The sequence below is a fragment of the Nicotiana attenuata genome, unplaced genomic scaffold (assembly GCF_001879085.1).
Source record: "Nicotiana attenuata strain UT unplaced genomic scaffold, NIATTr2, whole genome shotgun sequence".
Classification (NCBI taxonomy): Eukaryota; Viridiplantae; Streptophyta; class Magnoliopsida; order Solanales; family Solanaceae; genus Nicotiana; species Nicotiana attenuata.
Genome location: NW_017671909.1, coordinates 193,579 through 210,340, shown reverse-complemented (window position 1 = coordinate 210,340; position 16,762 = coordinate 193,579). Strand labels below are relative to the sequence as shown.

Here is a 16,762-nt window from a genome sequence, read left to right as displayed (position 1 = left end):
CTCGGAATCGCATTCCGACCCCGATATCATAAAAGTCAACTATGGGTCAAACTTTCTCCACTTTCCAAACTTCAACTTTTCCAACTTTTGCCGAAATGCCTCAGTTTACCCTACGGACCTCCAAATATGAATCCGGATGTGCGCCTAAGTCGCGCGCCTAAGTTCAAAATCACCATACGAAGCTATTGGAATCATCAATAATTCATTGCGGGGCCGTTTACTGAAAAGTCTAATTCCGATCAAATTCTCATCGCTTAAACTCCCAAAACTAGATTCCTTCTTCCAATTTGACTCTGAATCATCCGTTAACTGAATTTAACCATGCATGCAAGTCGATACTCATATTATAAAGCTGTTCCAGACCTTACGCTGCTGAACAGAGCTTAAATTCTCAAAACGACTGGTCAGGTCGTTATAGTTAATGACTGGGTCCTGGATTTAATATTTATGTTAGTATCTGTATTCAAAAATATAATTTCTGCAAAATAAAATGAAACTAGAAACCAAAGATAAAAATAGAATGAAATCAATAACTTTTCGAGCCCAACAGAAAACTGTGTTTCCTTTTGGAATTTAATCCCCTCACTATTGCTCAAGGTTGTTGGATTAATTCCTCCCAGGATAGAACTGAATAACTATTCCGTAATACCGGCAATAGAAATTACAGAACTTCGTCGAACTCAACAAACGGCAATAAACCACACTGATGCTTACGTTTTTGCTTTTGAAAAACAAATGCAGAAATGCAGAAGAGAGAGGGGAGAGCATGCAAATTTCGGTCGTCAGAACGTGAGACCAAACCTTTGAATTTATAGCCAAATAGTGTGGGTTGAATAGGTGCGAAAGTACCTCTTCACATGAGGTACTGTTTCGGTAGAAAAACTTTTCTGTTTGATCGCGAATTTTAAATTAAAAATCGATCGTTAGTCGTTAGGAAATTATTCGCGAATTAAAATTCGCGCGTGAAATATGAGGAAAAAGAAAAATAAATAACAGGAAATAAATTTGGTCCAAAATATTATCAATTACTCATATCAATTGACTGAAGTCGAAGTCGAAGTCGAGCCGAGCCGAGCGAGCGACGACGACGGCGCGAGGCACCACTTCTTCTTAACTCTTTAAGAGCTAGAAGATGTACTTCTTTATATAAGGACACAGATTTTCTTTCCTTCTTCCGATGAGGGGACAAAGTGCATTAGTAAAGGAAACTATTTCAAACTTTTCGTTTCTCTCCTAATCTCTTCCCTCCATTTCCTATTCACACCTCTTAACTAATCAGATAAAAAATCTAACAATCCCCCACATGAATGGGGAATGGCTATCTGAAAATATGCATGCAAGAAAAACTGTGTGATTTACAAGCAAGGATAAATTGCATCTGGATAAGTAGGTTTCCCTTTGAACTTTACATAGTGAACTTATGTCGGATATACTCGGTCAATCGATAGATTTGATATCTTTGAACCGTTGAACTTTGGTGTATACCTAGACAGTCATAAGTCACACAATCAACCCTTTAGCCGCTTTTAGTTCTCATTGTTGTGTTCGTTTCAGCCATGAACACCGCTTGATTCATAAGTGCGTAGAGAACTGGCCTTACAAAATTCTCCTTGAAGCGGCTTACACTTCACACTTATATAGGTGATTCCTAAACGGGTTATCCCATATATACACTATTCGATATACTCCGTATTAAACTTAGAAACCATTAAAAAGCCTTAACGCTTTATCCTTGGTACCGAACATTGTCTCATCACGAGAATAGACCAAAATTTTATTTGATAATGTTGAACCGTCACTAATGACTTTGTTTGATCTCCTTCAACCTAGATCTTGGGATCTCCAGTCTTCTAGGTAGAGTTACCGCCAAAGTGACTTGTCCTCGGCCATAGTCCCATTCCCTTCGATGATTTATCAACGCATCTCTATTTAGGCCTTTTGTAAGTGGATCTGACACATTATCTTTTGACTTTACGTAGTCAATTGTGATAATTCCACTAGAGAGTAGTTGTCTAACGGTATTATATCTTCATCGTATGTGACGAGATTCTCCGTTATACATAACGCTTCTAGCCCTTCCTATTGCCGCTTGACTATCACAGTGTATGCATATAAGAGCCACTAGTTTGGGCCAAAACGGAATATCTTCCAAGCAATTCCGGAGCCATTCAGCTTCTTCTCTAGCCTTATCTAAAGCTATAAACTCAGACTCCATTGTAGAGCAATCAATGCATGTTTGTTGGGATGATTTCCAAGAAACTGCTCCTCCACCAATTGTAAAAATATAACCACTTGTGGACTTTATTTTTGATGCCCCAGTGATCTAATTTGCATCACTATATCCTTCAATTACCGCAGGATACTTACTGTAATGCAAAATATAATCTTGGGTATGCCTTAGATACCCAAAACTCGTTTCATTGCCATCCAATGAGTTTGGTCGGGATTACTTGTGTAATGACTAAATTTACATACTACACAAGCTATATCAGGACGTGTACAATTCATGATGTATATTAAATTTCCTAACACACGAGCATAACCCAGTTGAGATCTGCTTTGACATAGATTCTTTGTAAGAGCCACATTTACATCAATCGGGGTCTTTGCTACTTTGAAATCTAGATACTTAAATTTTTCAAGTATCATTTTAACGTAATAATATTGAGAGAATGCCAGTCCTTGAGGAGTCCTATGAATTTTAATTCCTAGAATTAAATCAGCAACTCCTAAGTCTTTCATATCATACTTGCTAGCAAGCACAAGCTTAGTAGCATTTATATCTGCAAGGTCTTTGCTCATTTGTAACATGTCATCAACATATAAACATACAATGACTATATGATTTGGAGTGTTTTTAATGTAAATACATTTATCACACTCATTAATCTTAAATTCATTTTCCAACATTGTTTGGTCAAATTTCGCATGCAATTGTTTGGGTGCTTGTTTCAGTCCGTAAAGTGATTTAACAAGTCGGCACACCTTTTTTTTCTTTTCGGGGAACCATGAACCCTTCAGGTTGTTCCATATAAATTTCTTTCTCCAAGTCTCCATTTAAGAAGGTTGTCTTCACATCCATCTGATAGATTTTAAGACCATACACGGCGGCTAACGCTATTAACACCCGAATAGATGTAATCCTTATTACCGGTGAGTATGTATCAAAATAATCAAGAGCTTCTCGTTGTCTAAATCCTTTGACAACTAATCTTGCCTTATATTTGTTAATAGTACCATCAACTTTCATTTTCTTTTTGAAAATCTACTTAGAACCCAAAGGTTTATTTTCTGGAGGAAGATCAACCAATTCCCAAGTGTGACTACTTAATATGAATTATATCTCACTATTGACTGCCTCTTTACAATATTGTGCTTCCGAGGAAGACATTGCTTCTTTAAACATTTGAGGCCCATTTTCTAACAAAAATGTCAGAAAGTCCGGCCCAAAGGAAGTAGTTGTCCTTTGACGTTTACTACATCTTGGATTTTTCTCATTAAACGTAACTTTCTTTTCTTCTTCTCGAGGTCGCTTTTTTCACTAGACAACTCACATTCATTTTTATACGGATAAATATTCTCAAAGAATTCAACATTATCAGATTTGATTACCGTGATAATATAAATGTTGAGATTTTCTGATTTATGAACAAGAAAACGATATGCCTTACTATTTCTTAGATATCCTATGAAAATGCAATCAACCGTTTTCGGTCCAATCTTCACCTTTTTGGGTTTAGAAATTTGCACTTTAGCCAAACACCCCCACACTTTAAAATATTTTAAGTTGGATTTCCTACCTTTCCATTTTTCATATGGAATGGATTGCATTTTGCTATGGGAAACTCGGTTGAGTATTTGATTGGCTGTAAGAATAGCTTCCCCCCCCCCCCACAAGTTCTGGGGTAAACCCGAACTTATCAACAAGGCATTCATCATCTCCTTTAACGTTTCTATTCTTTCTTTCCGTAATTCCATTAGATTGTCGTCAATAAAAGTTATGAAATACTTTTTCCCACCGCGAGATGGTATTAACTTCATGCCGCAAATATCTGTGTGAATTAAGTGTAAAGGATTTGAATTCCTTTCAACTGACTTATAAGGATGTTTAACATACTTGGATTCCACACATATTTGACATTTCAAATTATCGCATTCAAATTTAGGCAATACTTCCAAGTTAATTATTTTTCGTATAGTTTTGAAGTTGACGTGACCTAAATATGCATGCCATAAATCATTTGACTCAAGTAAGTAAGAAGAGGCTTGAACTTTATTGATATCAATAGCTATTACATTCAACTTGAAAATGCCCTCAGTTAGGTAATCTTTTCCTACATACACATACTTCTTACTTATAACAACTTTTTCAAAAACAACACACACTTAAATCCATTCTTGATAAGAAGTCCAGCAGAGACCAAATTCTTGCGAATTTCAAGAACATGAAGAACATTGTTTAGAGTCACAACTTTGCCCGAAGTCATCTTCAAAGCTATCTTCCTAACTCCTTCAATTTTTGCTGTTGTGGAATTTTTCATAAAGATAGTCTCGTCGGGCCCTGCGGGAACATAAGAGGCAAATTACTCTTTGTTAGCACAAAAATGATGAGTGGCTCCAGAATCAATCCACCACTCCTTGGGATTTCCTACCAAGCTGCATTCAGATAGCATGGCACATAAGTCCTTCATTAAATCATTCTTTTCAACCATGTTTGCTTGACTCTTCTTCTGGTCCTTCTTCGGTGCACGGCAATCCACAACCTTATGTCCAACCTTTCCACAGTTATAGCAATTACCTTTGACGTCTTCTTGCTCGGGTAATTCTTTGGACCAGACGACTTCTTTCTCTTTCTATTGCTTGTAGAGGCTTCCTCAATAATATTTGCTCCCATTATTGTAGAGTTACCACAGGACTTCTTCTCAGCAGCCTTGTTGTCCTCTTCAATCCGTAGACGAACAATAAGGTCTTCAAGCGTCATCTCCTTGCGCTTATGTTTCAAGTAATTCTTAAAGTCCTTCCACAGCGGAGGCAGTTTTTCAATAAATGCCGCAACTTGAAATACTTCATTTATGGCAATACCTTCAATCATAAATTTATAATTAGTAAAATAATCAATATCTTGAATACAAATATTGACTCGATTTATACCTTCAGCAAGAAGATCATGAATAATAACTTGCAATTCTTGGACTTGCGTTATGACAGATTTGCCGTCAACCATTTTAAAATCTAGAAATTTAGCGGCCAAATACTTCTTATGTCCAGCATCTTCAGTCTTGTACTTCTTTTCAAGAGCATTCCACAATTCTCTTGATGTTTTCATGACGCTATAAACATTATACAAGCCATCTTTCAAGCAACTTAAAATATAGTTTCTGCACAAGAAGTCAGAATTCTTCCATGCCTCCGTGATCACAAATCGCTCATTTTCAGGAGTTTCCTCTCCTAGAACTGGAACGTCCTCGCTGATAAAGTGCTGTAAACTAAATGTGGTCAGGTAGAAGTACATTTTCTGCTGCCAACGCTTAAAGTCCACGTCGGAAAACTTTCCGGGCTTTTCTGTCGGTGCCATCGCCGGTGCAGGAGTTGTGCGACTTGAAGACGCAGTAGCCATTGCAATAGTAGTCTTAACAAAACCATTCCGTTGTTTCGTACTTGCTGCCATTTTTCTGTAAAAGAAATTGACACAACCAGAATTAGTAAGTCGGTGAATTTCTTATATCTTCAAACCGAATACAAACAACCGAGTAAAAAATCACAAGATTTTAATCTCGGATTGAGTAGAAAGTCAGAAAGACTTTAATCTCAAACTGGAGTAGAAAATCCGAAGATTTTAATCTCCAAAATGGGAGTAGAAAATCACTAGGATTTTAGTCTCCCAAAGCAGAAAATAAGATGAACATAGAATATTAAAAAATAAATTCCTTAAGCTTGTTAGTATCTGTATTCGAAAATATAATTTCTGCAAAATAAAACGAAACTAAAAACCAAAGACAGAAATAGAATGAAATGAATAACGTTTCGAGCCCAACAGAAAACTCTGTTCCCGTAAGGAATTTAATCCCCTCACTGTTGCCCAAGGTTGCTGGATTAATTCCTCCCAGGATAGAACGGAACAATTATTCTGTAATACCGACAATGAAAATTACAGAACTTCGTCGAACTCAACAAACAGCAGTAAACCACACTGATGCTTACGTTTTTGCTTTTGGAAAACGAATGCAGAAATACATAAGAGAGAGGGGAGAGTATGCAAATTCCGGTCGTCAGAAAGTGAGACCAAGCCTTTGAATTTGTGTTTAAACAATCGGGTTGAATAGGTGCAAAAGTACCTGTTCACATGAGGTACTGTTTCGGCTGAAAATCTTTTTCATGAAAAAGAAGAAAAATAAATAACGGAAAAAGAAAAATAAATTTGGTCCAAAAAATTATCAATCAATCAAAGTCGAAACCAAGCGACGACAGTGCGAGGCACCACTTCTTCTTAACTCTATAAGAGCTAGAAGAAGTACTTCTCTGTATAAGCACAAAGATTTTCTTTCCTTCTTCTGATGAGGGACGAAGTGCATTAGTAAAGGAAACTATTTCAAACTTTTCGTTTCCCTCTATTTTCCATTCACACCTCTTATCTAATTAGATTTTAAAAAAAACCCAACAATTTATACATATTTCATTAATATAAATCATCAAATACACTGTTTGAGCAAAAGTTACTAGTTTGGCCAAACTTGTAAGATGGCTTGTGCCTCCGTCCCAGGTTGTAGGATTACACTGGGTTTGTTATGTTGTTATACGCGAAAAGGAAACAAGAACGTACAACCGTTGCTAGTCTAACGAATTGTCATTCCAAGAGCAAATTTCGTAATAGTATTATCTTGCAGGCATTTTCGTTCCTAACCATACAATTTACAGCTAGGAATTTAGGAAAAGTCAATCATTTTATGTCTATTCACATTATTGGCTATCTAGCAATAACAGAGGACCTTGAATGCCTCATGCAGTTTAATAATTGAGTTGGGTAATAAATACCTTTTTGGTTAAAGATCATTCGAGAAAGAAAAGCTCTTGTTGATGATAACCTTTTATTTTAAATTTCTTTGCTTAGCAGTTGAAATTAATTAGTAAAACACGTATGATTGAAGAAAACAAAGTCAAGGTTTTGGGATCCAAAATGTAGAAAAGGAAATTTTGCGTCACCTTAGTAAATGAAGAAAAGGTCTGGACATGCAGATATAAAAATAGCCATAATAATAATAATAATAATAATAATAATAATAATAATAATAATAATAATAATAATAATAATAATAATAATTGAAGAGCGTGAAAATAAAAGAAATCTCAAAATAAGAGGTCCTTCCTGATTTTCCTTCGTTTGTACGTAGCCTGATCTTTTTCTTCTTTTGTACTACTTTCCTTTACTATTTATTACGTATCTCTTAAGTCTTTGATTGAATTATGAATATTTTTTTTGCTTAATTAATCACACACGGGTATGACTAATTCAGATTCACCTTATATATGGTTCATACAATTGAAGCACTTTCTATTAGAATTTTTGAATTCTTAGAACTTGAGGCGAGACCTTTGGATAAGAGTGAAGAGATTCCTATCCGTTCTACCATATCCCCGGGGTGACTTATGAATGGAATAATTTCGTCCATCACCCTAATAACCGTTGCATGAAAAAGATCTTTTAGGATTATGTTAGTGCTTAAGTTGAGGCCATTAATGCCCCTTAATTTGATCTTATCTTAGAATCAAGCTAAGCCACTTTAGGGCTTTTTACTTCAGGAGGCTATAAGTGCAAAGAATCAGAATAAGGACAACCTGTAATCCAGAAACGTTACAGTTGAAAATATTTTCTTGTGGTGATCCTAGTGGAATAATACCATGGCACCAAATTATAAGAGAGTGTATGCTCAAAAGTCAAAACTCAAACTATGATTTGGTTTTCAGTAAAATGCATTAGCTGTTGAATAATGTTATAGCCAGTTCTGTCAACACACGTCGTAGTACTAATATGGTAGCAATATTTCTCTGCAAATTTTCTTGACTACCATGTTCTTTGGTAGAACGAACTAAAGAGCTTACGCGCATGCAATGACAAATCCTAATGTATGCAGGTTCAATAGAATATATATAGAATATATTCTGAATTTTGACATGTACGCACAGTAACAAGTGGACACTCTGATAACTTTGAGTATAAGCCAATTCGCCATGAAAATATAACTAGGGTTCATGAGAACAAAATTGAGAGAGAAAGAGAGCTTCAGATGTTTCTTTTTATTCAAAATGGCAAAACCGTCCAAATGTGTACAAAACTATATTATATATACATTGGGCCAAATGTCTTAAACCCGAAAATTAAAATCCAAAACTTAACAAAATAAAAGCCTATACAATTAACTTATACACAAGTGGGCCTATTTCTATTTCTGTCGAGGCCCAGATGCCAAATAACCTTCAAGTCTAACACCCCCCTCAAGTTGGAGGGGGAAACCACCTGCAACTTGGAGAGAAACTGATGATGAAGCTGCCCAGTTAATGGTTTGGTGAGGATATCAGCCAACTGGTTAAGAGTAGAGACATGAGATAAAAAAATCAGTCCGTCACCCAACTTAGCTCGAATAAAGTGACAATCCACCTCTATGTGCTTGGTACGCTCATGAAATACCGGATTCTTGGCAATGTGAATAGCGACCTGATTATCACAAAATACAGAGATAGGAAGGGAAATAGGAACGTGCAAATCAGAGAAAAGCCGAACTAGCCAAGTCAATTCCGCCACAACTTTACTAATTGCTCGGTATTCAGCCTCAGCCGAAGAAAGGGACACAATGGGCTGCTTTTTAGATTTCCAGCTAACTAAACTATCACCCAAAAAAATATAGAACCCAGTGACAGAGCGTCTGGTATCAACGCAAGCAGCCCAATCACTATCACCGTAGGCAGTCACTTTGAGATCAGGAGAATTGGAGTAAAATAAGCCAACATCAAAAGAACCCTTAAGATACCTCAAAATGTGTAAAGCAACAGACATATGAGAAGGCCGGGGACACTTTAAAAACTGGCTAAGATGCTGGACTGCAAAGCAAATATCAGGTCGAGTGTGTGTGAGAAACAACAACTTACCAATCAAAGACCTATAAGCCTCAGGGTTGTCCAAAATATCACCTGAATCAGCCGACAATTTACCGTGAAGTTCGAGAGGGCACACAACAGAAGAAACATAAGAACAATGGTATGCTGATAACAAATCAGAAACAAACTTTCTTTGGTTCAAAAGAACACCAGAGGAAAAGTAAGAAACTTCAATGCCCAAAAAGTAGTGCAAAGGACCCAGATCTTTGATTCTGAACTGAGTATCTAAAAATTGTTTCAAATCAAGAATATCAGCTGCATCATCCCCTGTTAGTATGATATCATCAACATAAACGGCTAATATAGTCAAAGAACCAGGAGAACCCTTAACAAATAGAGAATAATCATTGACAGGGGGAGAGAAACCCTTAGAACATAAGGCGTGAGATAACTTGGCATACCACTGTCTTGATGCCTGCCGAAGACCATAAAGAGACTTCTGTAATTTGCACACTAGAGGAGCAGAAGAAGAACAACCAGAAACCGAAAGACCATGAGGTAATTTCATATAGACCTCCTCATCTAGATCACCATGGAGGAAAGCATTATTAACATCTAATTGAAACAAGGGCCATTGTCTTTTAACAGCAACTGCTATTAAACATTTTATGGTGGACAACTTCACAACAGGGGAAAAAGTCTCATTAAAATCAACACCTTCCACTTATGTATCACCCCTAATTACAAGTCTAGCCTTATACCTCTCTACACTACCATCAGCCTTGTATTTCACCTTATAAACCCATTTACATCCAATAGGCTTCTTTTCTTTAGGTAACTCTACAATGTCCCAAGTGTGATTAGCTTCTAAAGCCTCAAATTCCTTTCTCATGGCATCCTGCCAAGCTGGAATAGAAGTTGCCTGAGAATAGGTACTAGGTTCAAATTCAGCATGCTTAAGAATAGAAGTAGAACAAGAAAGAGATGAAGGAAAAGTACATTGATAATCTTTCAAATATGCAGGAGGATTATGATCCCTAGTAGCCCTCCTCAAAGATAAAGGGGAAGCAGACTGAGTATTAGAACTAGCAGGAGAAAGCAAAGAAGGTGGAGTAGAAGATGGCATGGGAGAACTTACAGTAGGACTCAAGGAAGAGGAAGCAGGGGACTGAATAGGAGAACTAGCAGGAGAAAGAGGAGAGGGACTATGAAGAAAAACAGGATCAGTAGTATCAGATGGAGGAGAGGCAAAAGAAGGATCAGAAGACAATACAGAAGATGGAAATGGAGAAGGAGAGGAAACAGGAACATTAGGTGACTTGGAAAAAGGAAAATAATTTTCATGGAATACGACATCCCTTGAAACAAAACACTTCTTAATGGCCAGGTTGTATAACTTGTATCCTTTCTTGGCAAAAGGATATCCAAGAAAAGCACAAGGAATAGCCCTTGATTTAAATTTATCTCTGTAAGGTATAGGGACTGTGGCATAACATAAACAACCAAAAGATCGCAAATGAGAGTAAATGGGCACCTTACCATACAACATTTCAAAAGGGGATTTATCATTTAAAAGTTTAGAGGGTAATCGGTTAATAATATAAGTGGCTGTTAACAGGCAATCACCCCAAAAGTACATAGGTGCTTTGGATTGGAACATTAATGCTCTAGAAGCTTCAAGGAGGGATCTATGTTTTCTTTCAACCACCCATTTTGTTGAGGGGTGTAGGGGCAACTTGTTTGATGTATGATTCCATGTTCTGAAAAAAATAATGATGCAAAGGAACTAGACCCCAACTCTAGAGCATTATCACTTCTAATTGTTTGAATGGTAGTGTGAAAGTGAGTTTTGACCATTGCAACAAAAGCTTTTATTAAGGGAAAGGCATTACTTTTGGATCCCATGAGGTGTGTCCAAGTGGCTCGGGTATAATCATCGACGATAGTAAGGAAGTATCTAGCCCCAGAATAAGTTGCAGTATGGTAAGGACCCCAAGTATCAATATGAATGAGTTGAAAGGGTGAGTTGGTACTTATAGTACTATCTGGGAAAGGCAACCTAGTTTGCCTAGACATAGGACAAACATTACAAATGAAAGACTGTTTGGATGACAAAGAATCAGACAAACCAGAAATGAGTTTCATTCTAACAAATGGAACATGTGCAAGCCTTTGATGCCAAACCACATCCATTTTATTCATGTTAGTAGTACTACAATTAAAAGGAATATCACACACATCAGGCAAAATAGAACCAGAATTACAAGTAGAAGAAGAAACACAAGATGGAACAACATTAGTTATGGGAGAAGCAGGGTGAACACAAGATGAGAGAATATTATTTGTGGAATCTAAATTGGCGAAAAGCTGAGAATGAGAGGAAGGCCTTTTCCACACAAGCTTGTACATGCCACTATCCAGTTTACCAAGATCCAGAGGCTTCTTCAGAGAAGGTCCCTGTGGTATAAGTAAACAAGATTCATAAGCGAATAGAACAAAACATTTGAACTGTTGTATAATCCTATGTACAAAGATCAGATTCTGTTGGAAAGAGGGAATATAGAGAATATTGTGAAAAATGAAAGAAGGACTCAAAATAAAAGAACCAGTGCAAGTCACTTTTACTTTATAGCCATTAGGAAGTGATACAAGATAAGGCACAGGTAAAGGAGTAAGGTTTGATAGAAAATCTTTATTAGATGTCATATGGTCGGTAGCACCAGAGTCAACTATCCAGGTTAAATCTATTGATTGTGAAAGCATGCAAGAACTAGAACTAGAACCATTCAGCAGATCATCAGTTAGTAGAGTACCAGCAGAGTTGGCAGAAGCCATCAGATTAGACTGAGGATTAGAATCTGATAAGTGGGACTGTTGCAGTAAAGTCATCAACTGATTGTACTGCTGCATACTCAGACCAGGAATCACGGAACGTGCTCAGGAGAACTAGAGACACCAGAATGATAAGAACCAGCAATGTTATAATATCCACCATCAGAAGACTCAGGTTCAGTAGTAACATTTGTTGCATTTGCTGCAGTTCTTCTACTCTTAGTGAATTTGAAATTAGAGGGAAAACCATGAAGTTTATAACATTTGTCAATCAAATGTCCAGGTTTTTTGCAGTATCTGCAGAATAAAGAACCCCTGGTCTGATCAACATGCATCTTCTGGTCAAAAGCTACCCTTTGGTTGTATTGTTGTTTTGGTGGTGGAAGAAGAGGCTTAGGAAAGTGACTAGCATTTGCATTGAAGGAGGCTGACTCTGAATTGAATTGAGGAGTAGAATTCACATGTCTTTGACTCTCATCTTGGAGTAAGATATTGTAAACAGTATCATGTGAAGGTAGTGGTTGCATCATAAGAAGATTACCCCTAATACCAACATAAGTTTCATTGAGCCCCATTAAAAATTGGTATACCTTGTCTTCCTCTAACTCCTGTTGTAAACCAGATTTAGCAGCACAATTACACGAACTCACACGATTCTTTCGGATGAAAGCCAACTCATTCCACAACTTCTTTAATTTGTTAAAGTATGATGCTATATCAAGAGACCCTTGACAAGTAGAGGCTAACTCTTTTTTAATCTCAAAAACTTTGGTTCCATTTACAGTTCCATATCGTTTTTCAAGTTGGTTCCAAATGCTTTCGGCTGTTTCAGAATATTGAACACTCTCGGCAATTTCAGGTGATAGGGAGCTGGTTAACCAAGACATTACCATATTATTACATCTATTCCAAAGTCGTAATTCAGGAGCATCATCAGCAGGCTTAGAACATGTTCCATCTATAAAAGCTATCTTATTTTTTGCTGACAATGCCACTATCATATTTCTCTTCTAACCCCCAAATCCGATTCCAGAAAATGGAACTTGCACCAAACAAGTACCCGGAACATCAGAGGGATGTATGAATAAAGGACCAGAAGGATCTGGAACATATGTAGAGCTAGCAGGGGTAGAACTAGTTACAGGCATGTTTGACTCAATTGAGAACAAAAATTGTACATTCAATGAGGCAATTGAGGGTTAAAATCACTGAAACCAACAGAGAAAGACTCACACCAACACTGTATGAAAAGGATAGGGTAAGAGGTACCACACTTCTTCGCAACTGGAAGAAGACGGCCTTCAAGGTTAAAACAAAGTTCAGCTGACCTCCTGGAGCTCAGAAACACAAGAAAAATCCACTCGAAGAGTTCAATTTTGGCCAAAACCAAATTCTCGTTCGTAATTGCTCAGAACAAACTGAAGTCCCCGTAAAATATGAGAATAAACCATCCCAGAGCAGAGAATCATCGAAACCACTGTAAAAAAAAAAGAGGCGACACGGAACAGACGAAATCGAAGATGAAGAAAATTTGGACAAAACTTTGTGAGGGTAATATCGGATGAAAGCGGAGGACCAGATCTATAAGAATCTGCGCTCTGATACCATGATAACTTTGAGTATAAGCCAAATCGCCATGAAAATATAACTAGGGTTTATGAGAACAAAATTGAGAGAGAAAGAGAGCTTCAGATGTTTCTTTTTATTCAAAATGGCTAAACCGTCCAAAATGTGTACAAAACTATACTATATATACATTGGGCCAAATGTCTTAAACCCGAAAATTAAAACCCAAAACTTAACAAAATAAAAGCCTATACAATTAACTTATACACAAGTGGGCCTATTTCTATTTCTGCCGAGGCCCAGATGCCAAATAACCTTCAAGTCCAACACACTCAGAATTCACGACGTTTAAATTCTATATACGTCACCACATGCAATGTCCAAGTGAAAAATATAAGTACTTGGTAAACTATAGCTATGGATGCCAAAAAGGTTAAATATATACTCCACTATCATGTGGACGACGATTTGTTTTTAGTTTTTTTTTTACCCCTCCCAATAAGTTTTGTTCCTTTGGTGACTCGAGCCGGCAATCTCAGAGTCGGAAGTGGAAGGTAGTTATGACTTAGCAACCCTCTCATGTGGCCGAGTTTTGGCGTATATAATGAGCTTGCATGAGAACTAGTATGAATTGTGTTCACCAAAAAACAAGCGTTGCTGAGCTCAGCTGGCAATGTTGGCTATTAAGTCGATCTACATCTCTTTTTAATGCACAAGGTGTGGATCACCCTGTCAAACTCCTATTATAGATTTTCAGTTCCACTATCCTTTCCATCCATTTGTTTACATATATTTAGGTGGTTAGAATTATTGGTTCTGTTTTTGATATTTGAGAATGGTTCTTAAAAAGTTTTCAAAGGAATAATTTACCAGAAAAGTTTAATTACATGTATAAATTTGTATTTGAGAATGAGTTTCTTTGAGTAAGATTTTATGTTAGTTTATGCAAAAAATTAATTTTGGGTCGTTTTCATTTCGAAAAGAATTTGTTATTCGAATAAATAAAGTCTCTTTTTAGAATCGCACATTCTTTTAAGATTTTGAAGAACTTCTGCAAAAGGTCTTCAAATTTTGAAAGAGCTATTATTAATTGCAAAGGCAGATGTAGAGTACCGGTTTAATTTCGGATTCATCTGAGCTCAATACCGGTGGCAAATTAGGATTTTCGCTAAGGGGTATCAAAATATAGAAGAAATAAACATACAAAAAAAATCAAAGGGATCGGAGTATAATGCATATAACTTTTTTTTTGCTTATTTATGCAGCGTATTTTTTCCATGAAGGAGTGTCAGTTGACACCCCTTACTATAAGGTAGCTCTGCCACTGCCCAATACTTTCGATGCAGAATATAAAATTTATGTGTAAAATCTACAAAATTGGCAACAAATAATAGATATAATACATAATTTTATAAATATAATGTGTTAATGCTAAGATCATCAAAGGTTGAACCCATAATAATGTGTAAATCCTGAATCCGGTTAATGCCATCTTCAGATGATATATGTATAGCTAAATCGCAAATAGTCGAAAAGTAGAATATTGGAATATAATTTGAATTTATCTCATTTGAATATTATACCATTTATCTCTCGGGACATCCGGTACAATTGAAACAATAATATAAAACTGTAATATTATTTTACATTTGTTTTAAGAGTCAACTTAGCACGATGAACTAAATACACACAGTATACCATATTTGTAAGATGATCGTATTTATTTTTTGTACGTAATTAATAAAACATTGGTTCAAGATTAAAGCAGTTTACAGTTGACATGCTTCATGCTTGGTAGTTGTTTGGTTTGCTTTAATATATGCACCAAATCCAATAGTATTCTGAGAATTTGATAATTAATCACGTTTCCATTTCTCTTTATTCCCTTATATTCTTACTTAATGAATTAGTTGAACGTGCGAATTGCTTGGTTCTCCTGGAAAATTCTTTACACTCTGGAGTAGTTTTGCTTCCTTTTTTCTATATTTTTTTTTTCTCAAAATCATTGTGGAGATGCTTTTGAGCCAGCTTTTAATTAGATTATTGAGGAATTAGAAAGTGCTTTTAATCTTCTGGAAAAGCGAACACGATTAACTAACTAGATTTCTTCTTGATCTTTTTTATTTTAAAATTTTTGACAAAGTGAACAAACTCGAAGAAGTTACGTGGTTGGAATTTATTCTCCTTAGGAGTGGAGTATGGGCTGGCAATGAAAGTTGAAACAAGGTAGGCAACTTCTTTTTAATTTAATTTATTACAATGCGAATAGAGAAATGAAAGATTCAAGTAAAAACAATAATGATTACGAGACCAATGAGATTGGAACTCAATCCCATGGGTATATATTTACATGCATTCGATGATATAGCACCAATCATATAATTTATTTATGTGATAACTGTCACACCTCCTTTTTCCGAAGAGGATAGGGAGTTTTATTAATTAAAGAGACATTAATCGAAATGAGATTATTTATTTAATTTCAGAGTCGTCACTTGGAATAATTTATGGTACCCCAAGTCACCGGTTTATTTTAAATCCCAAATCGAGAAAATTTGACTCTGTTTTAAAGTCCGCGAACACAGAAGACCGGGTAAGGAATTTGTTAACCCGGGAGAAGGTGTGAGGCACTCCCGAGTTTCGCGGTTTTAGCATGATCGCTCAACTATTAATAATTGGCATAATTATCTAATTTTACTACATGTTTAAACCTATTGTGCATTTTTAACTTTATAACCGCTTTTATTTATTTATGGAGTTATTTCTGGAACAAGTCACGATTATCGTACACTTGTAGTTTTGGTACACATTGCAAACCGCGTCACATGAAATGCACCCGCGATTTACAGCATGTTTATTTTATTATTACTATTCGAAGTTGTGGTCGGGTCACATGAAATGCGCACCCGAATTGGGGATTATGTATCATGACAATACTACGGGAACCGTACCCATAGTCACGATGATTTATTTACGCGCCTAAAGCAAACTACGATGTACATTATTCTTGTTCAAAGCCTCACTTTCAAGAGCAAATATGATTTCTTCGACTGTTCTTCGAGAAAACAACGATCAATGATCTTCATCTTGTGATAAGGACTTCCTTCTTTCGACTTTGGTACGTGGGAGAAGCGACTGATGATGGCCGAAATAACACCTGGATCTCTACATCCTTCGAAAAAATCCTTGCTAAATTCTCCCATCAACACATGACAAACCAACCTATACTCTCGGATAAGGCAGCTACCAACTCCTTGCAACTTCCCTTCTCTTA

At 36.4% G+C, this 16,762-nt stretch overlaps 2 protein-coding genes across 2 annotated transcripts; both read right to left on the bottom strand.

The window, feature by feature from the left end:
- Window positions 1-4,583: 4,583 nt before the first annotated feature.
- Window positions 4,584-5,668, bottom strand: LOC109210842. Its single transcript, XM_019374313.1, has 3 exons — window positions 5,152-5,668; window positions 4,776-5,082; window positions 4,584-4,656 (listed from the first exon to the last, which is right to left on the bottom strand). The coding sequence occupies exons 1-3, from the start codon at window positions 5,666-5,668 to the stop codon at window positions 4,584-4,586; spliced, it is 897 nt and encodes a 298-aa protein (XP_019229858.1).
- A 6,346-nt stretch (window positions 5,669-12,014) lies between these two features.
- Window positions 12,015-12,923, bottom strand: LOC109210841. Its single transcript, XM_019374312.1, has one exon. It carries the CDS (start codon window positions 12,921-12,923, stop codon window positions 12,015-12,017), a length of 909 nt encoding a protein of 302 aa, XP_019229857.1.
- Between the last annotated feature and the right edge of the window lie 3,839 nt (window positions 12,924-16,762).

Bases quoted from the DNA above. Each gene is read 5' to 3' on its own strand.
- LOC109210841 (XM_019374312.1), bottom strand. From the start codon at position 12,923: ATGATAGTGGCATTGTCAGCAAAAAATAAGATAGCTTTTATAGATGGA.
- LOC109210842 (XM_019374313.1), bottom strand. From the start codon at position 5,668: ATGGCAGCAAGTACGAAACAACGGAATGGTTTTGTTAAGACTACTATT. The intron at 5,083-5,151 runs GTATAAATCGAG...TTATGATTGAAG, and splicing joins TCATGATCTTCTTGCTGAAG to GTATTGCCATAAATGAAGTA. The intron at 4,657-4,775 runs GTTGGACATAAG...ATCTGAATGCAG, and splicing joins ATTGCTATAACTGTGGAAAG to CTTGGTAGGAAATCCCAAGG.